Here is a 25,037-nt window from a genome sequence, read left to right on the forward strand (position 1 = left end):
CCCGGCACCCCCGCCCCCGGCTCCCGGCCCCGGCCTCCCACCCCTGGCACTGTCCCGGTCTCCCGGGTCCCGCTCACCGCTGCCCTTCTTGGGGCCCCTCATGCCCAGCTCGGCCGCCATCTCGGCCGGCTGCCGGGACAGCGCCTGCAGCTCCTTCTCGTTGTACCGCATGGCTTCTCGGGGAACGGGAACCTGGACCGCGCCCTCCCGGCCGCCGTCCCCGTTCACGCCGGGGCCGGCGCCAAAAAGGTCTCAGGGCGCAGACACGGAAGCACGGCCGGGGCTAGTGCGCCTGCGCACTTTTGGCCGGCCATGCCGCCAATCTCCAGTGCGTGGCGCTGGCGACATGGGGGGGGGGGGGGGGGGGCGGTGCACGGATTGGTAGCGGAGACGGACAGTCGTTACATAACCATTAAACTGAAATAAACCAGACCAAGGTGGAACAGCATCAAGGAACCCCCGCGATGGCTAGCACCCCTTCCTAGAGCGGCCAGGCACAGGCAGAGGGAGCGATAACGTCTCCCGTAGAGTGTCAGCCGCCCCTCGCGAGTTAGCCCAGCGCGGCCGCAGCAGACCAAGGGTTCGTTGGGAGCGTTGTGCGCACGCGCGGTTTGCCTTCCTGGCCTCGCGTTGAGCCCCGCCCCCTCCAGCCCTTTCCCTCGCGCCTCCCGACCCTTCGACTCGCGCCGCTGGGTGGGCCGAGCATGCGCGCACCAGAGGGCCCGCCCCATTTGTCCCGGAAGTGCTTTCTTTGCCCGCGACGCGCGTGCGCCGAACGAAGTCGTGGCGGTGGCGGATCGAGGAGGCAATAACGCGGCCTCAGGCTCTGGTGAGGAGTGGAGCCGGTTGAGGGCGGCGGCCGACGCGGATCGGGGGTTCCCTGGGGAAGAGCGGACGTAGGAGAGAGGAGCTTGCGACAGGCCGCGGGCCGAGGGGCGGTCGGCGCCGTCGCTCCCCTCCCTCCTCCCGTGAGCATCCGGCCTTGTGCATCCTGTAGGCCCCGCGCTGGGCGGGCCTGGAGGGTCGGGCCCGCTCGGAACTCTATTTCCAAACTCCTGTTGGGAGGCCGCGCGCGGGGGCTCACGCCTGTAATCTCACCACTCAGGGAGGGCTTGGCGGGAGGATCGCTTGAGTGCAGGAGTTCGAGACCAGGCTGGACAACACAGGGAGACCCCATCTCTACAAAAAATTTTTTAAATTAGCCAGGAGTGGTGGTTGCGCCTGTAGCCCCAGCTACTCGAGAGGATCGCTTGATCCCGGAATGTCGAGGCTGCAGTGAGCCATGATCGCAACTACACTCCAGCCTGGGCAACAGAGCAAGACCCTGTTTCACAAAATGAAAAAAACAACTAAGACTCGTTGGGATCAGATCGGGATCACGGCTGAAATGGTTTGGGCCTCCTTCCTTGTAGCCGAGAACGCTTCTGCATGCTAATCTATACCTGTGAGTTCACTTGGGGCTCTGTGATATAACTCCTGTGAGCCTCATTCCTCTTAAAACGGAGTGACAGCTTCAACACCATGCCAAAGGCGACCAGAAAACGTTAGCTGGCCCCATTTTGCGGGTGCACACCGCCGTGACCGTTGTTCGTGTGTATCCTTGGAGAACACCAAACAGCCAGGGGGAGCTCTGGAAAAGAGGTTGTTTGCTAGGTTTGACAAGAGAATGGTGTTGCCACCAAAAACTAATTCCTTCCCGCTGGTCCGGTCCCAGGTCCCGGAGGCCACCTTTCCTCAATTCTTAAGCTCATTTCCCCTGGTCGTCGTCAGTTTTTTGTCTCTCTGTTTGTTTGTTTTGAGACAGTGTCTTGCTCTGTCACCCAGGCTGGAGTGAGTGCAGTGGTGCAATCACAGTTTACTGCAGCCTCAAACTCCCATGCTCAAGCCATCCTCCTGCCTCAACCTCCCGAGTAGCTGGGACCACAGGTGCTCACCACCATGCCCGGCTGATTTTTGTATTTTTTTGTAGAGACGGAGTTTCGCCATGTTGCCCAGGCTGGTCTCGAACTCTTGACCTCAGGTGATCCACACCCCTACAGCCTCCCAAAGTGCTAGGATTACAAGCATTAGCCAGTACACCTGGCTCTTTTTTCTATTTTTTTTTTTTTTTTTGTAGAGATGGGGTTTTGCCACTCTGTTCCCTGATCTTTACCTTAGTAAATAACATACTTCTTCTTGGATTTATCAATTTGTAGATATCACCTGCTGATTTCTTGTCACTGCTGTTGAGATCTTCTCCCTCCCATCCACCCACTGCACCTTCGCCTTCCATATCCTGGATGAGTTTCTGTCATGAGCACAGTTGGTCATTGGTTGTATTTTCTAAATAAGATGCAAAATGTTGTTGGCTGCTCAGGGCTGGGTGCGGTGGCTCACGCCCATAATCCCAGCACTTTGGGAGGCCAAGGCAGGTGGATCACGAGGTCAGGAGATTGAGACCCCCCTGGCTAACATGGTGAAACCCCATCTCTACTAAAAATACAAAAAATTAGCCAGGCGTGGTGGCAGGCGCCTGTAGTCCCAGCTACTTGGGAGGCTGAGGCAGGAGAATGGCGTAAACCCGGGAGGCGGAGCTTGCAGTGAGCTAAGATCACGCCACTGCACTCCAGCCTGGGAGACACAGCAAGATTCCATCTCAAAAAAAAAAAAAAATACATATCTATATATATATTTAGTTGGTTGCTAAAACAAGTAATGTGTTCAACTGGGTTTTTGTTATAGCATTCTATTTTCCCTAAAGCTAATTAACTTTGTTTTTACTGTTACCTTTCTTTTCCCTACTGTTTGTTTATTTTTCCACAAAGCTCCAGCATCTCATACCTATCAGTTGTGTTTTGCACAGGTTTAAATAAATTGATCTCCCCCTCACCACTTCCCTCCAAGACCCCCGTATGCTCTTCCTCCAAATTGGACGGGTTGTGCTCTGCCTGGAAGTGGAGCTGGTGTCCCAAATCTTCCTGTCCTTGCTGCCCTGTGCTGACCTCTGTTCCCAGTGTGGCCATCTCTTCCTCTTCCTGCTGTCAGAGCAGAACTTCTGGGAGCTTTGGAAGAAATAGATGATTTTTTTCGGGGATGGGGGAAGTCCTTGATTGTCTGAAAATGAGTTTATTTACCCTCATAGTTAGAAATTTGGTGGGGTATAAAAATCTAGATTGAAAATCCATATTTGTAGGCCAGGTGCGGTGTCTCACACCTGTAATCCCAGCACCTTGGGTGGCCGAGGCGGGTGGATCACCTGAGTTTGGGAGTTTGAGACCAGCCTGGCCAACCCGGCGAAACCCCATCTCTATTAAAAGTATAAAAATTAGCCGGGCGTGTTGGCGGGCACCTGTAATCTCAGCTACTCAGGAGGCTGAGGCAGGAGAATCGCTTGAACCTGGGAGGTGGAGGGTGCAGTGAGCCAAGATCGAGCTACGGCCTGGGCGACAGAGCAGGAATCCATCTCAAAAAAAAAAAGAGAGAAAAAAATCTGTATTTGCTCAGAACCGTGAAAGCATTGTTTTCAGTGCGGTTCTCGAAAGATCGGTTCCTGTGCTGGTTTCTGATCTTTTCTGCTGAGTTTTCTTTGTCGAGTGGAAGCTGCACATCTTCCTGGGTGGTGTGCGGCGTGGCGTGAAATTCCCTGGTCTCCTCGTTCCCTGGGGTCTGTTTATTTTCTGATCTTGGTGAGTCCTTGGTATCTGGACAGTTTGGTTCCTTTAGTCCTGGGTTTTGTTTTTGTTTTGAATTTTCTTGTTCTTACGTTATTTCTGTGATCATTTTTTTTTTTTTTTTTTTTTTTTTTTTTTTTTTGAGATGGAGTCTCGCTCTGTCGCCCGGGCTGGACTGCAGTGGCCGGATCTCAGCTCACTGCAAGCTCCGCCTCCCGAGTTTACGCCATTCTCCTGCCTCAGCCTCCCGAGTAGCTGGGACTACAGGCGCCCGCCACCTCGCCCGGCTAGTTTTTTGTATTTTTTTTAGTAGAGACGGGGTTTCACCGTGTTAGCCAGGATGGTCTCGACCTCCTGACCTCGTGATCCGCCCGTCTCGGCCTCCCAAAGTGCTGGGATTACAGGCTTGAGCCACCGCGCCCGGCCCATATTTTTCATGTTTTATTTTGTTGGGTACTTTTTCTGTTCTCATTCTGGAATGTCGTCTAGGTTCTTGCTTTTCCTCCTGTTTTTTTCGACTCTTGGCTTTCCTTTATGAAAGATTTGTTTGGCTCGGCTTCCAACTCTGGTATGGAATGTTTTGTTTGGATCGTCCCGTCTGTATTGTTCAAGGGCTTTTGGTTTTAATTCAACTTGGTCTCATTCAGCGTCCCTTTCTGGTTTTGTGGTGCAGCGGTTCCCTCAGTAACGAAGGAGGGCGGCAGCAATCTCTTACTGGGATTCCCGTCAGTCTCTTTGTTCTCAGATGTGTGTGTTTCTCTTTAAGAACGAAGCGGCCGGCAGCTCTGTGTGAGCGCCACTTCTCATCCGGGAGGCCAACTGCCCAGTGGTCTGGCGAGGAGCGGGGCTTTTCTTTGAGGTGTGGGGGACCCCGAATGTTCGTATTTGAGGATTCTTCCTCTCGTGCTGTTTCCCCAGAAAAGACTCCTGGCCTCCCCCTGGGCGGGGGAGCATCTGTGCTGGGCCGCCTGCCGCCTGAGCTGTGCCGGTCTTTTCAGCCTGACACTGGGCCCCCTTGCTCTGCTGGGCCTGTCTCTCTAACTCCAGAGGTCCTTTTGTGCCAGTTCTGCTGGGAATAAAGTTCTGATATACTCGAGGGTCGTGGGGGATCAGAGCGTGGGACCTTCCCCAGGCTGCCGCCACATTTCAGCGGCTGGGGAGGGACGGTGTGGGCGTTCAGTGGCTGCGATGGCTAGGCTTGGGATCAGATGGCTTCTGGTTTTTGGATCAGAGTTTTACTTGGTGAGTGGTTGCGTATTGGTCTGGGTTTGGGTTTCTGTGGGCCAGACTCCACCGGCGACAGCTCCCTGTGACAGCTGGAGCTTGTGTCCTGAGCCAGCCACTGGCCGCTGGGGTGTTCTGTCTGGCCAGTTTAAGAAGTAACTAGGCTCGCCCTAGATGGATTTGAACTCTTGGCTTTGTTAGCATTTTGCCATCTAAGTTCCTTTTCCAGGTCCTCCCAGCCATTGGGTCATTAGAACATTCTGGAAATGTCACTAAAATGTGATGGGAAATAAGTACATCAGGATAGGTTGGTGGCTCTTATTGTGGCCATCTGCACCTCTCCTGGCCTCAGAAGCTGCGCTGCCCCTTCCTGTGTGGAGGAGCGAAGTGCAGGTCACTCCTGAGGCTGAGCCCTGCTCCTCCCGGGCCCTGGGTCCTCCACAGACATGTCCCGCCATCTGCTCTTCTCTCTACCAGACACTGCTGGCCATAAGGACACATGGGCGGGCGCTGTGGAGAGTGCAGGCTTGGGGGTAGAGACCAGTGATGGCTCTGCAGAGCTTAGCCTCAGAGTAGGGGCATGGTCCAGGAGGGGCCACGACCAGGGACAAGCAGGGCATTCGCATGCTGCTGAATTCTTTCATGATGAAAGGAACAGGCCGTCCTCCTGGGAGAGGGGAGCACTTGATGACTCCCCAAGATCTGTGTGTGGGAGTGCCTCCCAGCACCACGCCCCCCCCCCGGGTTCTTGGGGTGCATCCGTGAAAGAAGGCTGATTCCCTGCCTTCTTGCATGTTCCCCCCCAGCGAGGGCTTGGTTCCGTGCTGAGGTGCGTGGAGGACTGTGGTTTCTGTGAGGCGTGGAGAGGCAAGTGCAGCCGCGGCCTGGTGGGAGGCTGCTCGCTGGGCTCCCCACGCACATCCCCTGATATGAGTTTCATGTCGCTTGACCAGGAAATGCTTAAATGTCCTCCAGGGAAAAATTAGGCACTTCATGAACCTTTCGGGCGGCACCCACACAATCCCGCCCGCCTGTGCGCCGTCCGGAGACAGAGCCTCCCAGGCAGTTGTCAGCTGGTAGCAGGGACGGTGGGAGTTGGCGTGGCCTCCGGCTGACGGCACCAGCACGGAGAGGATGCAGTTCTCCCTGGTCCTGAAGAATGCGTGGTCAAGAAGCCGGAGGCAGGGAGGGCTCCTCGGGGCCAGAGGGTGGCGTTCCCGGGAAAGGCCAGTCCTTCTGGTGTCACAGTCTCCTTTTTCACAATGGAATGTTCTTTGTTTTGTGAAGGGATGGCGATGGTCATGGTGGTGGTTTCTCGAAGTTTACGTGACAACACGTAAAAATGGGTATCTCTGGGTGGGCTTTTGTGATGTCTGAACTTGTGATGGGGCATCTCTGATGCTGCAGTGAGCTGGGAGGTCTGCCTCACCAGTCACCACGCTGGATCATTTTCATCAACTTGCCCAGGGAATAAAAACCGGGTGGGGAGGGGTCCTGGGCCCCCATAGATTAAGGGGTGACTTCAGGCCCCACCACAAGTCAGCAGCACAGCTGACCTGTCCCTCAGCGTGCCCCTGCACACCTGCGGCCACCGTGGCCTGTCCCTCAGCGTGCCCCTGCACACCTGCGGCCACCGTGGCCTGTCCCTCAGCGTGCCCCTGCACACCTGCGGCCACCATGGCACATCACTGCAGATGGAGTCATTCAGATGACACGGCTGTATCAGCTTCTGGTTCTGGGGTCAGAGTCCAAACAGTCCACAGGGCTCCATTCCTTTTGGAGGCTCTGGGGCAGAACTCGTTTCCTGCCTTTCCCAGCGTCCAGAGGCACCCATGTCCCTCGCCTCGGGGCCCCTTCCTACCCGTTGACAGCCACAGCATAGCCTCTCTGACTCTCAGCCTCCCGCCTCCTCTCTTGAGGTCACCCAGGATCACCTGTCGTTTTAAGATCCTCAAGGACCCTGTGAGGATATGGGGCCCCCAGGTCACCCAGGGTCATCTCCTGTTTTCAGACCCTCAAGCCCACCTGTGCATCCTTTTTTGCCATGAGGGGACATGTTCACACGTCCCGGGGATTCGGATGTGGACATCTGTGGGGGGCTATCATTCCCTCGGTCTCCTGGGCCCCATCTCTCTGAGCTCACCCAAGGCTCTTAAACCAGGGCCCGGGGCCGACATTGAGCAGGCAAGGGGAAGAGTGCCAGGAGATGAGAGGAGGCTGCCTGGAGCTCAGGTTTGCATGGAGCCTGAAAGGGCGTGGGAAACCGTGGCAGGCCTGCGTCTGGAAGAGGGTGTTGGGGACTCAGCAGAGCCCTCCTGCGCCACAAGCAGATGTGACCGATCTCGCGGATGTTACCCAGTCAGGATGCAAAGATCAGTGTCCTCACCTCCCAACAAGTTTACAGCGAACCCAAGAGATAGAATTAGGTTGGGGACAAGTAAGCGTAGCCAACCAGAGAGGGAGTTCAGAGGAAGGCTTGAACACTGGGGGCTTGGGCAGTCCGGGATGGCTCCCTGGTGGTGGTGACTCGTTCGTAAGAATTTGGCCTTGTCTTCCCTTTATGCCTTCTCTGGGCTCCCCATTGCCATTTCAGGTCTCCAAGCCTTGGCACTCTGGGCTAGAGTGGCTTCCTCTCCATCCCTCACGTATGCTCATTTGGAGACAGGCTCCAGCTTCCTCGTGTCTGTGCCTGTCCACATTGGGCCTCGGCCTCCTGGAAGAGACTGGGTGCACTTTGGGGTGGCCCCCTCAGGGCTGGTTAGACCCTGGCTCTGGGAGTGCAGGGCGAGGGGCCGTCTCGCAGGCTGCAGCCTGGTGGCCTGGCCCAGGGAGGTCCCAGCAGCAGCCCCGAGTTCTGAGCCATCCTTCTCACGCTCCTCTTGGCCTCCACAGGTGTCTCCCAGTCTGCTAAAGCCCCAAGGCCGTCACCATGGACTTCCAGCATCGCCCTGGGGGCAAGACCGGGAGCGGGGGCGTGGCCTCCTCCTCTGAGAGCAACCGTGACCGCAGGGAGCGCCTCCGCCAGCTGGCCCTAGAGACCATCGACATCAACAAGGTGGGCCAGCCACCGTGCAGCCGCCTGTGGCGGGGCTCGGCTTTCCAGGACAGCCCTGGAGAGGGTGCCAGAGGCTCTTCCTGGGCCTCCACCCAGCCTGGGCGATGCAGCCCCGTGTCCAGATGCTCCCGTTGCCCCGAGCAGCCACAGCTCCCTTCTGTCCACCTTAGAGAGCAGACCCTCTGTGGCTCTGAGCCCCGTGTGGAAATGTTTTGTTCTCTCCAAAACCTTCTGTTTTGCATCATTTAATTTTCTGGGAGTGGGGAGAGCTTATGTCACTCCAGCCAGATGTGGTGAAGGGCAGCCTTTGATTTTAGCTTGTGCAGAGGCAGGGATGAGCCGGGTCCCCTCAGCACCGTGGACATCGGGACTGGAGCACTCTCTGTGTACCCTGACCTGCCCCACGGACCTGGCCTGTGACAAGGGCTCTGTCACTGTCCCTGTCTTCCAGAAGAGGTCACGGGTGGAGGGGCTGCCCCAGCCACAGATGGTGGAGTTAGCCTTTGAACTCCAGCGTCTGAGACGAGAGGCATGCGCCCGGCTGCCCCGGCTTAGGGCCTGGAGATGGGCGGGTCTCTGGGCCTTCAGTGTAGCCCATTTGCTTTTCTTGTGCCTGTGTCTGCCTTGTGCCAACCACTGGCGTGGTGGCGTGGGCAGCGGACGGCTCCCTGCATCGGGAGTGACCAGGAGTGCTGTCCTGACTCTGCCTCCCTCTGACTCAGAACCACCAGGAAGGTGGTGCAGGGGGCTCCCTGGGAACCCCCGCTGCTCAGAGCCTGGGCCACAGCCCCAGGCGGTGACACCTGTGCTCACGAAGGCCTCCCGCCAGATCCTCCATTTTCAGAAACGCTTGACCACCGTCGGGGACAGCCATGCCTGTACAGAAAGGGGATCCTGCCTCTGAGGGCCCTGACCGCAGCCAGCCTTGATCTGCCTAACGGGCGCCTGTTCTTCCCCTCCAGGACCCGTACTTCATGAAGAACCACCTGGGCTCTTATGAATGCAAGCTCTGCCTGACGCTTCACAACAATGAGGTGCGGCCTCTGCCCGGCTGCGGGCAGCTCGCGGCGGGCTGAGTGGCTGACGTCAGGGGGACCTGCCTGTGTCTGTCTGCCCGGCCCCGAGTCATGTGTGTTTCCTTTCCACTCCAGGGGAGCTACTTGGCACATACCCAGGGGAAGAAGCACCAGACCAACCTGTGAGTACCCCGTGCCCCTCTGATGCCTGGTGCTCCAGCAGCTGTCGGCTCAAGTCTCTGAGCCTCACGGGCCACTGCTCCACGGCTGGGAAGCCAGCCTGGCCTGGGCCTCCCTGGGCGCTGGAGTACGGTTTCTGGGGAGCATTAGAGAACAGAGGCGTGGATGGCTGAGGCAGGCAGATCACTTGAGGTCAGGAGTTCGAGACCAGCCTGACCAACATTGTGAAACTCCATCTTTACTAAAAATACAAAAATTAGGCTGGGCATGGTGACGCACACCTGTAATCACAGCTACTGTGGAGGCTGAGGCAGGAGAATCTTGAGTCTGGGAGGCAGAGGTTACAGTGAACCGAGATGGTGCCACTGCACTCCAGCCTGGGCGACAGAGCGAGACTCAGTCTTATTTAAAAAAAAAAAAAAAAAAAAGGCCGGGCGCAGTGGCTTACGCCTGTAATCCTAGCACTTTGGGAGACCAAAGCGGGCAGATCACCTGAGGTCAGGAGGGCAAGACTAGCCTGACCAACATGGAGAAACCCCATCTCTACTAAAAATAGAAAAAAAATTAGCTGGGCGTGGTGGTGCACGCCTGTAATCTCAGCTACTGGGGAGGCTAAGGCAGGAGAATCACTTGAACCCAGGAGGCGGAGGTTGCGGTGAGCTGAGATCGCGCCACTGCGCTCCAGCCTGGGCAACAAGAGCAAAACTCGGTCTCAAAAAAAAAAAAAAAAAAAAAGCAGAGGCATGGAGTTGCTGGAAGGACCCCAGCCAGGGACAGTGAGCATGACAGGAAGAGAACGTGCCTGTCCTATCCCTGTTCTCAGCCAAACCCCAGGGCCCCTCCCAGGCCCCTGGCCCTCCTCATCCCTCAGCTTGTAGTGAGCTCCAAGGTCAGGGGGCTTCTGGCACCTGGGCCCGTGGCCTTGGTGCCTGTGTGTGGAGGGGCCCCAGCACCACGTCCATCCTGCCTGCAGGGCCCGGCGAGCCGCCAAGGAGGCCAAGGAGGCCCCTGCCCAGCCCGCACCTGAGAAGGTCAAGGTGGAGGTGAAGAAGTTTGTGAAGATCGGCCGCCCAGGCTACAAAGGTGAGTGCCCGGAGCGGCGCTGGCCACAGCCGCTGCTGCTGCATGAATAGGTTCTTCGGGCTCCCGTGCAGGAGGCGCAGCCCTGAGACCCTCGTTCCTGAGCCGCTGCTTTCTGGCCTTGGTGGCCATCCCTCACCCACCTGCAGCCCCTGGCGTTGTGTCTGGGAGCTGTCAGGCTGAGCCTGGTAAGCACCCGTCTCACCCAGCGGCCCCCTTTCCCAGCTGAGCCACAGTCTGTGCCCTCCTGTCCGAGTGTTGTGGAAGCTTCTGGGGATTCTTGCCAAGCACAAGAGTGGAAGTGGAGGTGTGGTGAGCCCTGGCACCTTCCCCGGTTAACCTTGAAGCCTCTGAAGGAGGACAGGAAGAAGCGGCTGTTAGAGGCGGCTCCTCCGGGACCCTCAGCAGTGGGAATGGCAGGAGGTGACCTGGTTCAGAAAGCCAGGGAAACGGCCAGGGTAGGAGAGACAGACTTGTGTCTGTAGGGTCAGGAAGGTGGGCACGCTACCTAGCAAGTGTTCTTTACGGAAGGTGGGGACAGCCTGTGTGCCTGGCCTCCAGACAGGAGCCTGCAGGGCACAGGCCCTGGGGCAGGTGCACTGGGTGGACAAGGGAGGCTAGAGCGGCAGACTCCTGGTGGGGATGCCCTGACAGGTCCTGAGCTTGGGCTCTGGGCAGTGAGGAGGCGGAGGGCTTGTGAGTGTGCGTGCCTGAGGCTGTTTGGAGAGTGGCCAGGCCGTAGGTGGCCCAGCAGCCATTCTCGGGGTCCAGGCTGCTGAGCTCTGGTGGGAAAGGCATCGTCTCCCGCTCACCCATGGTGTCGGCCATGGTGTCGGCCCTGTTCAGGTGGCCCCACTCTAATCCTAGAGCCCGGATGCCAAGGGCCCCTCCCTACCCAGCGGCCCCGACTCCTGCTGGGTAGTGTCCCAGCACCCTGGATGAAGGGCTCTGGGGATTGGGACAAAGCAGCACCACCCTCGGTCCCTGCCCGAGTGACTCCGCAGGTAGCTCAGCCCTGGCGCACCTGTGCCTTCACCTATACCAGAGTCCCAGAGCCTGGGCAGAGATTGATGGTTGCCCGGAGCCACAGGGCCTCCCCTGGGGTCTCGCCCTCGTTCAGTGGGTGGCATTAGCCCGCCCCTGGTCCCTCAGCTTCGGGGAGGACAAATAGCCGGGACCTGAGAGCTTTCTGTGTTGCAGTGACCAAGCAGAGGGACTCGGAGATGGGCCAGCAGAGCCTCCTCTTCCAGGTGAGATCAGGGGCTTGGGTGTGGGGGGTGGCCAAAGGCACCTGAAAGGCGGCACTGCCACCTGGCTGTGTCCCCACAGATCGACTACCCTGAGATCGCCGAGGGCATCATGCCACGCCACCGCTTCATGTCTGCGTACGAGCAGAGGATCGAGCCTCCGGACCGGCGCTGGCAGTACCTGCTTATGGCCGCTGAGCCCTATGAGACCATCGCCTTCAAGGTAGCATGGCTGCGGGGTCCCCTGGGCCCCCTGAGATGTGCAAGCCAGAAGGATCTGCACAGGCTGGGCAGGGCGCCCCTCCTGTCAGGCTGTGGGGTCCCCTGGGATCCCCGAGACGGAGCCAGAAGGGTCTGTGCAGGCCGGACAGGGCACCCCTCCCATTGGGCTTTGCGGGAGGGGGCCTGCTTGGGCTCCACTGTGCCCATGGAGAAGGGAGGCCGGCAGGGCTGAGCGCTGGGCCTGTGAGGCCTTCACCAAGTGACCTCACTTCTTGGTCCAGGCTGCTGGAGGGCTTCCCACAGCCTGTGCCCACGCCTGGACAAGGCAGCCATCAGGAAACAGTACAAACGGCGCCTGTCCAGGGCGGGGGCCAGCCGTGTGCTAGCATTGAGGCCAGGTCTGTGTCACTCCAGAACTGAACCCTGTGCCCATCGAAAGTCTTACCAAGCCGGGGCCTTCTCTTGGACTCCCAGGGTGGAGTCCGGGCCAGGGAGGCTAATGCCTCAGGGTCCCTGTCTGATGGCTGCCCTGAGGTCACAGGGACCAGGAGCCCTCTCTGTCTCCCGCCCTCCCAGGTGCCGAGCAGAGAGATCGACAAGGCGGAGGGCAAGTTCTGGACACACTGGAACCGGGAGACCAAGCAGGTGAGTGGCTAGCCCTGAGCTTGGCTCCTTCCTGCCCAGCGCTGGTGGCCCTAGCCCCGCCCTAGCCCCGCCCTGCCTGCTGAACCTTTCTCTGTCTCTCTAGTTCTTCCTCCAGTTCCACTTTAAGATGGAGAAGCCCCCGGCTCCGCCCAGCCTCCCTGCCGGCCCCCCTGGGGTGAAGCGGCCTCCACCCCCGCTGATGAACGGTCTGCCCCCTCGGCCACCGCTGCCCGAGTCTTTGCCACCGCCACCGCCAGGAGGCCTACCTCTGCCACCCATGCCCCCCACGGGGCCTGCACCCTCAGGGCCCCCGGGACCACCCCAGCTCACCCCCGCCAGCTCCAGGGGTCCACCCCCCGGCCCCAGTGGTGCATCCCCCCGCATCTGGCGTCCATCCCCAGCTCCTGGGGTCCATCCCCAGCTCCTGGCGTCCATCCCCCAGCCCCTGGAGTCCACCCACCAGCCTCTGGGGTCCACCCCCCAGCTCCCGGGGTCCACCCTCCAGCCCCCGGGGTTCACCCTCCAGCTCCCGGGGTCCACCCACCAGCCCCCGGAGTCCACCCACCAGCCCCTGGGGTTCACCCACCAGCCCCGGGGGTCCATCCTCCCCCATCAGCAGGGGTTCACCACCAGGCCCCAGGGGTACACCCAGCAGCCCCTGCCGTTCACCCTCAGGCCCCAGGGGTGCACCCACCAGCCCCAGGGATGCACCCTCAGGCCCCGGGAGTCCACCCCCAACCTCCTGGGGTCCATCCAGCTCCTGGGGTCCACCCTCAGCCTCCTGGAGTTCACCCCTCAAATCCTGGGGTACACCCCCCAACTCCCATGCCCCCAATGCTGAGGCCCCCACTCCCCTCCGAAGGCCCAGGAAACATACCTCCCCTCCCCAACCAACTGAGCAGCTGCTCCCTCCCCCAGCAAGCCCAGCGCCAGGTGCTCCTGCCTTGTCCCACGGAGAAGGCTGCTCTTTTGTATGGCCCCCTGCTCATTAAACAGCCTTCCCCAGCCCTGAGTGCACTGATGTCCGCAGCGCTGCCCTCCCTTGTCAGTGCTGTGTGGGAGTGCCAGGCACAGCACCATCCCTGAGTTTGCGCCGACTGGGGAGAGCCTGGAGACACCTGTGGGAGGCCTGAGAGACAGCTGTACCTTGGAGGTGGCCTGGTGGAGGACAGACTCCACCAGCCAGCTAGGAGGGGGTCTGGGGTCCTGTCCTGGGGAGGGAAGAGCAGACTGCGATATTCTTGGGGTCTCCAGATAGCCCACCAGGGGTTGGGAGGGTGAGCAGGGACAGGGCGCCCCCACTGACTTGGGACCCTCCTCCTCCAGGCCCACCCCTTAGCACCCAGGACATCTGGGCCCCCCGCCCCCAGCGCTGTCTAGTCTGGCTGCCTGGCCATCACTCCCAGCCTGGTTCCCACTCCTGTGCCTTCTGGGGACGGGCCCTCAAGGACAGCATGTTGACAAATCAGGCCCAGCTCTATCGCTGTAGGGAGGGAGATAGGCTGCTGGCGACAGAAAGGGCTCTTTGAGAAGGCCACTCTGCCTGGAGTGGGGGCGCCGGGCACTGTCCCCCAAGGTCGCGGCAGAGAAGATAGGGGCCTGTCCTTTACAAACGCCCCACCTTCCGCTCTTCCACTCGGCTTCCACAAGGCGGGCAGCCCAGTCCCTGGCAGCACCCATGATGTGGGACCTGCCTCTCACCAGCCTGACCCTGGTGCTGTCTGCCCTGGGGGTTCTGCTGGGGACTGCGACCCTCAGAGCAGAGGAACCAGCTGTGGGCACTGGTGGCCTCATCTTCCGAGAAGACTTGGACTGGCCGCCAGGCAGCCCACAAGAGCCTCTATGCCTGGTGGCACTGGTTGGGGACAGCAATGGCAGCAGCATCCCCCTGCAGGTCATGGGGGTTCTGAGCGCCTATGAGCGGGCCTTCCTGGGGCCGTGCAGCGGGCCCGCTGGGGCCCCGAGACCTGGCCACCTTTGGGGTCTGCACCCCCGGTGACAGGCAGGCTGCCTTGCCCTCTCTACGGCGGCTGGGGGCCTGGCTGCAGGACCCTGGGGGGCAGCGCCTGGTGGTCCTGCACCTGGAGGAAGGTACGTGGGGCCCAGCCCCGAGCTTGGCACCGCCGGCCTCCTTCAGGTGGGCCGGGTCCTCCTAGGGAAGATCAGGGGCTGGCAGAGCCCACACCCTGGGCAGGGAGGCTGTGGTCTTGTTCTGGGACTGGGTTGTGGGTCCATGGCCTGGAAGGTGGGCACCGCGCTCCGTCCTGTCCCTGAAGCCCAGCTCTTAGACCCGCCCCTGCTGCAGTGGCAGGCTGAGAGCTGCTGTCTTCTCGCCACCCATGAAGAAACGACCCTGTGACTCGGGGCCAGTGGAACCCTCCTCCCCACAGCCCCACACCTGGCCAGCCTGTTCTCTGGGCCACTGGCCTGAGAGACTCCCCTGCGGGGAAGGGGCTTCATCGGGCGCCCTAACCCAGAGACCCCAGGGCGGCAGCCCCACCCACAGCCTCAGATGCAGCCTCTGCCTGCCCCGGCAGTCACCGCTCCCTGGCTGCAGGAAGGCAGTGAAGAGGGACACTTTGTCCCCCGCTCGAGGTCCCCTGCACAGTGGCCAGAGCAACAGGGACGGATCCCAAAGACTCCCAGGGGACTGTGGGACGGGCCTGGCCTTCAATGGCTCAGGCGTCCCCTGCTGTCCTGGCTGCAGTGACCTGGGAGCCGACACCCTCGCTGAGGTTCCAGGAGCCCCCGCATGGAGGAGGCGACTCCCTGGAGCTGGCGCTGCTGGTGCTGTACCCTGGGCCTGGCCCTGAGGTCACTGTGACGACAGCTGGGCTGCCAGGTGCCCAGGTACCAGGGGGTTGCATGGGGCATTGCCTGGGCCGCGGCAGGGGCATGGATTTGTTGCAGGGTCTGCGGTACTGAGAGGAGCGTAGAACCAGTGGCAATGGGAGGAAGGGCACCGGTAGAGCAGGGCTGGCTAAGCCTCCATCCAGCCGGCCTGAGCTCTGGTCTCCACAGACCCTCTGCCCATCCCGGGACACTCGATACCTGGCCTTGGCGGTGGACCGCCCTGCGGGGGCCTGGCGCGGCTCCGGGCTGGCCTTGACCCTGCAGCCCCGCGGAGAGGGTAGGTGTGCGTGGAGAGGGACCGGGCGCCGGGTCGACTGCCCTCAGCCCCCAGCCCCTGAGCCAGCCCCATGCCCACCCACCGCAGGTTCCCTCCTGAGTACGGCCCGACTGCAGGCACTGCTGTTCGGCGACGACCACCGCTGCTTCACGCGGATGACCCCGGCCCTGCTCCTGCTGCCGCGGTCCGAGCCCGCGCCGCTCCCCACGCCGCTGCCCGCGCAAGGCCAGCTGGACACCGTGCCTTTCCCGCCGCCCAGGTGCGCGCAGGCCCGGGGGCATGCGGCAGGAGCAGGCGGGGGCGGCGTGGCCTCGCGCCCGCTCTCAACTCCCCTAACTGCGGGTTCCAGGCCATTCGCGGAGCTCGAGGAGTCGCCGCCCAGTGCAGACCCCTTCCTGGAGACGCTCACGCGCCTGGTGCGGGCGTTGCGGGGCCCCCCGGCTCGGGCCTCCGCGCCGCGCCTGGCCCTGGACCCGGACGCGCTGGCCGGCTTCCCGCAGGGCCTGGTCAACCTCTCGGACCCCGCGGCGCTGGAGCGCCTGCTCGACGGCCGGCGGAGCCGCTGCTGCTGCTGCGGCCACCGCGGCCACCACCGGGGACCCGGCCCCTGCACGACCGCCGCGTCGGGCGCCTGTTGCGACTGCTCTGGCGCGCCGCCGTGGCCGCCGGAGCTGCAAGCAGCGGTCTTGCCGAGCCTGCGCAGCCTCCCGGGTCTGCCTCCAGCTGCCGCCCCGCTGCTGGCACGCTCTGCTCGCGCCTCTGCCCAGCGGCCCCGGCGGCCCCGGCGATCCCCTACGAGCGCTGCTGCTTCTGAAGGCGCTGCAGGGCCTGCGCGCCGAGTGGCGCGGGCGGGATCCACGCGGGCCGGGGCGGGCACAGCGCAGCGCAGGGGCCACCGCCGTCGATGGGCCGTGCGCGCTGCGCGAGCTCAGCGTAGACCTCCGCGCGGAGCGCTCCGTACTCATCCCGGAGACCTACCAGGCCAACAATTGCCAGGGCGTGTGCGGCTGGCCGCAGTCCGACCGCAACCCGCGCTATGGCAACCACGTGGTGCTGCTGCTGAAGATGCAGGCCCGTGGGGCCTCCCTGGCGCGCCCCCCCTGCTGCGTGCCCACCGCCTACGCGGGCAAGCTGCTCATCAGCCTGTCGGAGGAGCGCATCAGCGCGCACCACGTGCCCAACATGGTGGCCACGGAGTGTGGCTGCCGGTGACCCCTGCGCCGCGCGGACTCCTGCCCCGAGGGGCCGGACGTGCCCCAGCTCGCGCCCCTTCCCATATTTATTCGGACCCCAAGCATCGCCCCAATAAAGACCAGCAAGCAAGCGGGTGGGGTGTCCGTGCGTGTTAGCGGGGCCGCCCGCCTCTCCTTGCGCACGGCCTGGGTCCACCCTTTAGCGCTGGCTGTCTTTCCCCTGCCGGAAGCGCCCCGCGACGGTCTTTCAGGCCCTGGACTCGGTGCCGCGTCCAGGCGTAAAGGAGCAGATGACTCTGCGGCCCGCAGCCCCCGCTTTATTTCGCCAGAGTGGCGGGTTGTCGAGAAGGTGTCCCTGGACTCGGGCGCGGGCCGGCTTAGTCCCGCCCCTTGCCTGCGCGGAGCTTCTGGCGACTCCCAGGCCGCTGCTCCTCGTCGGGACGCCTCGGGGAGACCCAGGCCTGCCTCTTCCTGGGCTCGGCGTCCCTAGAGTCCGGTGCCCACGGCCGGTGGCCCCCTTCGCGTGACTCCGAGCGCCGAGGTAGCGCTTCCCGGGGCTCCCTGGCGGCCCGTGGCCTCTCCTCCTTCCGCGGCCTCTCTTTCTTCGGCCTCTCCTCCTTCCGCGGCTTCTCCTTCCGCGGTTTCCCCTCTCTCCGAGGCCTCTCTTTGGGTCCCCGGTCTGCGAGGGGCGCACGGTCCTCCCCGACGGCCTCTCCGGTGGCCTCGCCAGGCTCCTCTTCGTCCTTCTCTGCAGCCTCCCGACTCCCGGGAATCTTGGGTCTGACCTCTGCCTCGGCCCGGGGCGCAGGCAGCGCTGATGGGGGCGCCTGGGCCTCGAACTTAGGCTGCAAGACAGGGAGTGGGGTCCTGGGGTAAGCGCCCACCTTGCCCCCGGCCCGGGCTCCTTCTTTCCCTGGGGATGAAGGCCCCACTGCCCGCAGTCACTGGAAGGAAGCGCTTACCAGGGGCGACGATGGCTCCCTCGGGGCCGAGCTTGGCGAGACCCAGGGCTCGGGCGCACGCGCTTGGACTGCTGCCTCCCCAGCCACGGCGTCTGCAGCGACAGGGTCGGGACCCGAGTCAGCTGGGTCGAGGCATGGACTACACTGTTCATCCGTCCCTCACCCCTAGAGCCCCTCTCCCTGGACAGTTGGGGTGAGGCTCCCGCGGTACGGCTGAGGCTAAGGATGCCCCGAGCCGTGGGAAGGGACTCCGGGACTCCGCTGCTGCGGAGCGCCCCTCCTCCGAACGTCGCTCTTTCAATCGGTCATTCTTCCCCCCAACCACGGGCTGTAGGAGACCCCTAGCAAGGGACGGGTCGCAGGAGTGCCCCCGGGGGGCGCTCACGAGCTGAGCGGTCCCCAGAGAGGGTGCAGGAGGAAGGCGGCAGAACGCTACGCGGGAGGAGGGGTTGCACAAGGTCCATCCGAAAGCCAGAAACTACTCGCGGCGAGGGGAATGGGCCCCGCAAAAGGTCCAGACGGGGTGAGAGGGGCGCGCATGGCCCATCACTTAAGGGGAGATGTACAAACCAACTTTGGGGGCGTGCAAAACCTAGCCCTGGGAAGGAGGCTCCCAGACCCCACCCTTGCGTCACAGGGTCCTTCCTTGGAAGAACAGGCGCACAGGTAGACCCCAGCCTCGTCCCACCTCTGGGGAGCCCGCGCTCACCGCGGCACAGCTGGAAAGCCGAGCCCAGCAGCGCCACCAGCGAGGCGAGCACCAGGCACTTGTTGAGCGACAGGTCTCCCCAGGGCAGCTCCTGGCTCAGGGCCGGGGGTTGCGGCGGCGGCTGCGGGGGCGGCGCGGTCTGCGCCTTCTTGCGCGCGGGGGCGCTCCGAGGGCCTGCAGGGGCAAGTGTGTGCTGCGCTGTGGCCACTGGCTCTGCGCCGCCCCATTCCCCGGGCACAGGGTGCAAGAGAGAGGCCTGCGCCCTGAACCCGGCGCACCCTGCCTGCCTGTGCGGCCCTGGGCGCAGGTGAACCCAGCCCCGGTGCCCCGCAGCTGCACGGGGATGCCCAGAGTTTCTGGAAGTTAACTTCCGGGAGCTGAGTGGCTTAGCCGGTATTATCACGCATTAGTAGAGGCTCCCGGCCCGTTGACTCGCTGCCTGGCACACTTCGACCCCACTCAACCAGGACACCCCCCAAGATCCAAGGACCCAGCTCCGGGACCTGAGCCTGACACCAGTCGGTTCCCACCCCACACCTCACCCACGCCTCCTGCAAACCCACTCGCTCCGGCTTTCAGCCTCTCCTTCCCCGTTCCTGGGGTGCCCCTGGCGGCAGGCTCTTTTTCCATCTTCTTGGGCCTGGTGTCCACACTGCGGCCTTCAGCCACCGGCTCCTGAGAGTCCTGTGGTTATCATGAGACATTCCACGTTTCCTTCCGGTGCCAAACCCTTCCCGTGGGCTTTAGACACCTGCCTCCCTTGGTCGGCTTGTCCCCAACTCCCCAGGTGTCCTGGGTTAAAGGTTGAGGGTCCCCGCTACTCACGTGGGGCGGGCTGCTGGAGTCGGCCAGCCTGGGTGTTGCTGTGAGAACAGAGGGAGAGTCAAGGTTGTGGGGACCCCCAGGCCAATCCCACCCTCTCCCCTGGCCCTGCTGGGTGACGCGCGGGTGACTAACCCCATCTTGTAGATAAGGAAGTAGACGGAGGCCAGCACAGTGGTTCACACCTGGACTCCCAGCACTTTGGGGAGGCTGAGGTGGGAGGATCACCTGAGCCCAGGAGTTTGAGACCAGCCGGGGCAACACAGTGAGATCCCATCTCTAAAAAAAGAAAAACTAGCCAGACATGGTGGCCGGCACCTGTGGCCCCAGCTACTTGGGAGGCTGAGGCAGGAGGATCACTTGAACCTGAGAGATCAAGGCTGCAGTGACCTATGATCATGTCACTGTACTCCAGCATGGAAGACAGAATGAGGCTCAGCCTCAAAAAATAAAAAATAACAATAATAAAAAATATAAAAATATAAAGAGAGCAGACAGGCTTGAAGACAGCTTTGCCCGAAGACACAAAGTATTTCAGTGGCAACGCGGGATTGGAACCTAGATCTGTATAGCCTAGCACTTGTCTTCCTTGGGGGCTCCTTACAGACCCTGAGGCAGAAATGAGGGCCAGGGGTTGAACCTGGGGAGCACAGTTTAAGCCAGTCCAGTGTGGGAGGCTAAGCAGCTCTGGTCTCTGAAGATGGGCCTCCTGGCTCAAGGGGACCATCAGGGAGGGGCTTCCTCCCGCCAGCACCACAAGGATACCTGGAGCCCTGTCCTCCTGCGGCTCGGCCAGCGCAGAGTGGTCCTCCAGGGCCTGGCAGCTGCCCAGGCCGCCATCCAGCTCCTCCCAGGCGCTGGTTGCCATGGAGATGACTGGAGCAGCAGCAGGTCCTGGGCCAGGCTGGGAGGGGTGGGGAACAAGGTCTTGCATTTACTGAGTCCCTGCCACGGGCCTGGGCCTGACCTGGAGGTTCTGTGGACACCAAGTAACAGGCCCCGTCCTGCCACCCCCAACCGAGGCTGTGATCTCTGCCTCAAGCACCCCTCACTCGGGAAATTCACACTCATGCCAGGCATGGCCCGGCGCCCACACCAGGCATCTCCCTGACCCTGCATGCCAGCCCTGGGGCCCCTCCCTGTAGCCCAGCCTTGCTGGGGCCCAATATCCATCAGCACAGCAGCCAAGGCTGCTCTGGCCCAGAGAGGGCAGGAGCCCCTACAGGGCAACACAGCAGTAAGTCCGAGACACACCCCAAACCAAAACTCTTGGCCCCAGTGTCAGCTCATGTTCTCTGAGACCAGGGACTATTTTTATCTGGTGCCTGAGGCCAGCGGGACAGGCTAACAGGTGCCCCAGCCCCTCCCAGGCCTCTGCTTTCATGGGGTCTCCCTCTGGGCCACCCTGACCTGCCATTCTGGGCACTTACATCCCCGCCGCATGACCCTGTGAGTCTACAGGCTCGGGCCCCAGCAGTAGAACCATCCTGGCTCTGGTTGTGACAGGCCGGGGCAGGGGAGGAGGGTCTCGGGGGCGGTCTTCTGATCCTGACACAGAGTACCCTGCCTTGTCCCACTAGCTCTGTTCCCATATGACAGATGAGGAAACTGAGGCTAGAGACAGCGCCATTGGCTGGAGGGCGCAAGGAGCTTCAAGTCAGACCCAGAGCTGTACTCTTCAGGGTCTCCACGGCCTCTGGCTGCTGGGATTAGGGTGTCCCTATATCTAGGCTGAAAAACCACCCAGCCCTGGGGCTCCAAGACCTGGAAGGGGCCTATCGCGTGGCCATGGGGGAGGGGCTGAACAAGCATGGGAGGCCGGTGTGCAGACCCTGGGTGTGCACGGGGGGCAGCTCCAGGAATTGGGGACCCTTACAGTCCTCCGCAACACCCTTCCACACCCCGGGAGCCCACACCTCTGCTCGGGACTCCCCCAGCCTCACTTCCTTACCCCCGAGCGTCACTCACCCGCCAGCCGCTTTGCTGAGCCTTGCGGACAGGATGGAGGGTGGGGAGGGTGGCCCTGTGATGGACGGCAGCAGGTGGCGGGAGACCGCGAGTGAGCCAATCAGCATGCCCGCGGGAGTGAGGTCACAGCCGGGAGTCCCCCACCCTTCCCTGCCATTGCAGCGGGGCAGGACATTGCTCCTACTTACTCAGCACTGGCCACTGCCATGCCAGGGAGACATAGCGCCTGCAGCTGGGACTACAGGCGTGCACCACCACACCCGGTAAATTATTTTTTATTTTTTACTTTTTTTTGAGACGGAGTCTCGCTCTGTTGCCCAGGCTGGAGTGCAGTGGCGCCATCTCGGCTCACTGCAAGCTCCGCCTCCCGGGTTCACACCATTCTCCTGCCTCAGCCTCTCAAGTAGCTGGGACTACAGGCGCCTGCCACCACACCTGGGTAATTTTTTTGTGTGTTTTTAGTAGAGATGGGGTTTCACTATGTTGCCCAGGCTGGTCTCGAACTCCTGGGCTCAAGTGATCCACCCGCCTTGGCCTCCCGAACTGCTGGGATTACAGGTGTGAACCACCATGCCCTGTCTCTATGCTTAACTTTTTGAAGAGCCGCTAGTCTCTTTTCCAAATTGACTGCACTGTTTTACCTGCTTAGCAGCCACACAGGACTGTTCTAACTTCTCCACATCCGACTCATCATTTTCCAGTTTCTTTGTTTTTATTGCCAGCCTAGTGCGTGTGAACGGCATGATCTCATTGTGGTTTTGATTTGCATTTCCCTGGTCAAAATAAATAGTTTTTTTTTTTTTTTTCAAGAGACCCGGTCTCAAGGCCAGGCACGGTGGCTCACGCCTGTGATCCCAGCACCTTGGGAGGCCGAGGCGGGCAGATCACGAGGTCAGAAGATCGAGACCATCCTGGCTAACACGGTGAAATCCCGTCTCTACTAAAATACAAAAAATTAGCCGGGCGTGGTGGCGGGCACCTATAGTCCCAGCTACTCGGGAGGCTGAGGCAGGAGAATGGCGTGAACCTGGGAGGCGGAGCTTGCAGTGAGCTGAGATTGCGCCACTGCACTCCAGCCTGGGCAACAGAGCGAGACTCCACCTCAAAAAAAAAAAAGAAGAGAGCGAGACCAGGTCTCCCAATGTTAGCAAGGGTAGTCTCAAACCCTTGACCTCAAGCAATCCTCCTGCCTTGGCCTCCCAAAGTGCTGGGATTGCAGGCGTGAGCCACTGTGTCTGACCTCAATAGCATTTTCATCTTCTTATTCTCATAGTGTCTTGCTTTGCATTCCTTTCCTGGAAGGCTCAGCAATCCCAGAAGCAAAGTCTGGACGCAGGGCTTCTGTGGGACTTTTTTTTTTTTTTTTTTTTTGAGACAGAGTCTCACTCTGTTGCTCAGGCTGGAGTGCAGTGGCGGGATCTCAGCTCACTGCAACCTCCGCCTCCTGGATACAAGCAATTCCACTGTCTCAGCCTCCCGAGCAGCTGGGACTACAGGTGCGCACTGACACGCCCAGCTAATTTTTTGTATCTTTAGTGGAGACGGGGTTTCACCATGTTGGCCAGGCTGGTCTTGAACTCCTGACCTAGTGATCCACCTACCTCAGCCTCCCAAAGTTCTGGGATTACAGGCGTGAGCCACTGCCCCGGGCAGGGCTTTTTTTTTTTTTTTTTTTTTTTTTGAGACAGAGTCTGACCAGGCTGGAGTGCAGTGGTGCGATTTCGGCTCACTGCAACCTCTGCCTCCCGGGTTCAAGTGATTCTCCTGCCCCAGCCTCCCAAGTAGCTGGGAATACAGGTGTGCGCCACCACGCCCAGCTAATTTTTGTATTTTTAGTAGAGACAGGGTTTTGCCGTGTTGGCCAGACTGGTCTCGAATTCCTGACCTCCGGTGATCCTCCTGCCTCGGCCTCCCAAAGTGCTGGGGTTACAGGTGCAAGCCACCGCGCCTGGCCTAGGTTTGCTAATTTTGTGAAGAACAGCGTCATCTGAGGGCACCGACTCTGGATGGAGACGACCCAGATTCTGACTCTGACTCTGCTGCCTGGCTGTGCCACAGCTTCTTTTCCTGCAAAATGGAAATAAAATGGAGACCCCACCTCCTGGGCTCCTTGTGAGCGTTAAGCCAAGCATGGGGACAGGTGCTTGGCTCCTGGGACGAGCTGTGTACTCATATTCTTATGACTGCCACGTGAGGAAGCCACTGAGGCCGTGAGATTCTGCACCACGTGGAAGCTCAGTTGTGACACCCTCCACAGCAGGGTCCTTCCAGCCTCTGGAACACAAAACACCTGAGTGGGAAACCCGCAGGGGACCTTCAGCATGGGCCACTGAGGCAGGAAGTTGAGAACTGTGAGGAGTGCTGGGCAGTGGCCAACTTCCTGCCTCTGCCAGGGGAGCACACCAATTTCATTTGTGTGTCCACTCTACTTGTTGTCAGGGAGAGGTGGCGCCTTTCCTGGGGTGACTTCTAGGCTGGGGCATTTAATTGCTAGTGTGAGACCTTCCGGGGTCTTCCTCTCTTGGCCACAGTGACGTTCAAGATGGCAAGGGAGGTGAGCAGCGCCCCCTAGGGCCTGAGAAGCTCACGGAGCAAGAACAAGAAATAAACCTTTCCTGGTTCGCAGGTGTGTTTACAATGTTTTTTCGTTTTGTTTTGTTCTTATTTGTTTATTTAAAATTTTTTCATTCATCTATTTAGTTTTGAACGAGGGTCTTGCTATATTTCCCAGGCAGGTCTTGAACTCCTGGACTCGCGTTATCCTCCCAACGCTGCCTCCCTAAGAGCTGGGTTTATACGTCAGCCACCGTGCCTGGCCAGTTTTGTTTTTTAAAGAGATAGGGCTGGGCACAGTGGATCACACCTGTAATCCCAGCATTTTGGGAGGCCGAGGCAAGTGGATTACTTGAGGCTGGGAGTTCAAGAGCAGCCTGGGCAACATAGCAAGACCATGTCTGTACAAGAAGAAAAAAAGAAAAGAAAAGAAAAGAAAAACAATAAAAACCAATTTTATGGCTGGGAGCGGTGGCTCACGCCAGTAATCCCAGCACTTTGGGAGGCCGAGGCGGATGGATCACGAGGTCAGGAGTTCACCTGGCCAAGATGGTGAAACCCTATCTCTACGAAAAATACAAAATAAATTAGCCAGGTGTGGTGGTGGGTGCCTGTAATCCCAGTTACTCGGGAGGCCAAGGCAGAGAATTGCTTGAACCTGGGAGGCAGAGGTTGCAGTGAGCCAAGACTGCACTACTGAACTCCAGCCTGGGCGACTCCATCTCAAAAAAAAAAAAAAAAAAATTACAAAAGTAAAGGTCAAACTCCATGAAAACAGACATGGACAATGTGGGGCAGGAAATACTGAAGAGCTGCAGAGAATGATGCTCGATGCTCCACCTATAAAGCTTTCTTCCTTTTTGTATAATGAAACCTTTGTGAAAACATTAAGCTGGGCGCGGCTGCACACACGTGTAATCCCAGCGCTTTGGGAGACTGAGCCACGAGGCTCACCTGAGCCCAGGAGTTCGAGACCAGCCTGGGGAACATGGTGAAAACCCATCTCTACAAAAAATGCAATAAAATAAACATTAGAAATACTGCAAAATAAAATCCCGAAAATTATAGCAAGGGGCAAAACCATAAGAAATATAGGCCGGCACGGTGGCTCACGCCTGTAATCCCAGAACTTTGGGAGGCTGAGGCGGGCAGATCACCTGAGGTTGGGAGTTCCAGACCACCCTGGACAATATGGTGAAACTCCATCTCTACTAAAAATACAAAAATTAGCCGGGTGTGGTGGTGCACACCTGTAATCCCAGATACTGGGGAGGCTGAGGCATGATAACCCCTTGAACCTGGGAGGTGGAGGTTGCAGTGAGCTGAGATGGTGCCACTGCACTCCAACCTGGGGGACAGAGTGAGACTCCATCTCAAAAAA

General features: G+C 60.3%; 4 protein-coding genes across 7 annotated transcripts in view; 2 read left to right on the top strand and 2 right to left on the bottom strand.

The window, feature by feature from the left end:
* The window catches only part of PLEKHJ1 (pleckstrin homology domain containing J1), a 3,609-nt gene extending 3,071 nt beyond the window's left edge, over window positions 1–538 (bottom strand). Inside the window, exon 1 of one of the 4 annotated variants that reach the window (XM_017874887.1) lies at window positions 78–538. In XM_017874887.1, the coding sequence (XP_017730376.1) occupies window positions 78–171 (94 nt within the window). In that variant the 5' untranslated portion in view covers window positions 172–538. The remainder of the gene's footprint in view (window positions 1–77) is intronic. The other 3 variants (XM_017874885.1, XM_017874884.1, XM_017874886.1) reach the window with 3 other exon arrangements.
* Window positions 539–735: 197 nt separating this feature from the next.
* Window positions 736–13,584, top strand: SF3A2 (splicing factor 3a subunit 2). The gene is given in 11 exon segments (XM_017874882.1): window positions 736–829; window positions 7,767–7,929; window positions 8,892–8,963; window positions 9,081–9,127; window positions 10,099–10,208; window positions 11,406–11,455; window positions 11,535–11,675; window positions 12,251–12,319; window positions 12,423–12,647; window positions 12,649–12,717; window positions 12,719–13,584. Coding segments are annotated over 10 exon segments (1,596 nt in total). The 5' UTR covers window positions 736–829; window positions 7,767–7,803; the 3' UTR covers window positions 13,406–13,584.
* Window positions 13,585–13,874: 290 nt separating this feature from the next.
* AMH (anti-Mullerian hormone) lies at window positions 13,875–16,776 on the top strand. Its single transcript, XM_017874881.1, is given in 11 exon segments — window positions 13,875–14,247; window positions 14,250–14,279; window positions 14,282–14,410; window positions 15,027–15,169; window positions 15,341–15,449; window positions 15,537–15,708; window positions 15,799–16,003; window positions 16,006–16,021; window positions 16,024–16,112; window positions 16,115–16,195; window positions 16,197–16,776. Coding segments are annotated over 11 exon segments (1,689 nt in total). The 5' UTR covers window positions 13,875–13,997; the 3' UTR covers window positions 16,662–16,776.
* A 169-nt stretch (window positions 16,777–16,945) lies between these two features.
* On the bottom strand, window positions 16,946–21,204 carry JSRP1 (junctional sarcoplasmic reticulum protein 1). Its single transcript, XM_017874883.1, has 7 exons — window positions 21,104–21,204; window positions 19,901–20,039; window positions 19,139–19,176; window positions 18,877–18,997; window positions 18,314–18,487; window positions 17,605–17,696; window positions 16,946–17,487 (listed from the first exon to the last, which is right to left on the bottom strand). Exons 2-7 carry the CDS (start codon window positions 20,001–20,003, stop codon window positions 17,020–17,022), a joined length of 996 nt encoding a protein of 331 aa, XP_017730372.1. The 5' UTR covers window positions 20,004–20,039; window positions 21,104–21,204; the 3' UTR covers window positions 16,946–17,019.
* Window positions 21,205–25,037: the final 3,833 nt, after the last annotated feature.

This window comes from Rhinopithecus bieti, unplaced genomic scaffold, assembly GCF_001698545.2.
Source record: "Rhinopithecus bieti isolate Rb0 unplaced genomic scaffold, ASM169854v2 scaffold_9769, whole genome shotgun sequence".
Classification (NCBI taxonomy): Eukaryota; Metazoa; Chordata; class Mammalia; order Primates; family Cercopithecidae; genus Rhinopithecus; species Rhinopithecus bieti.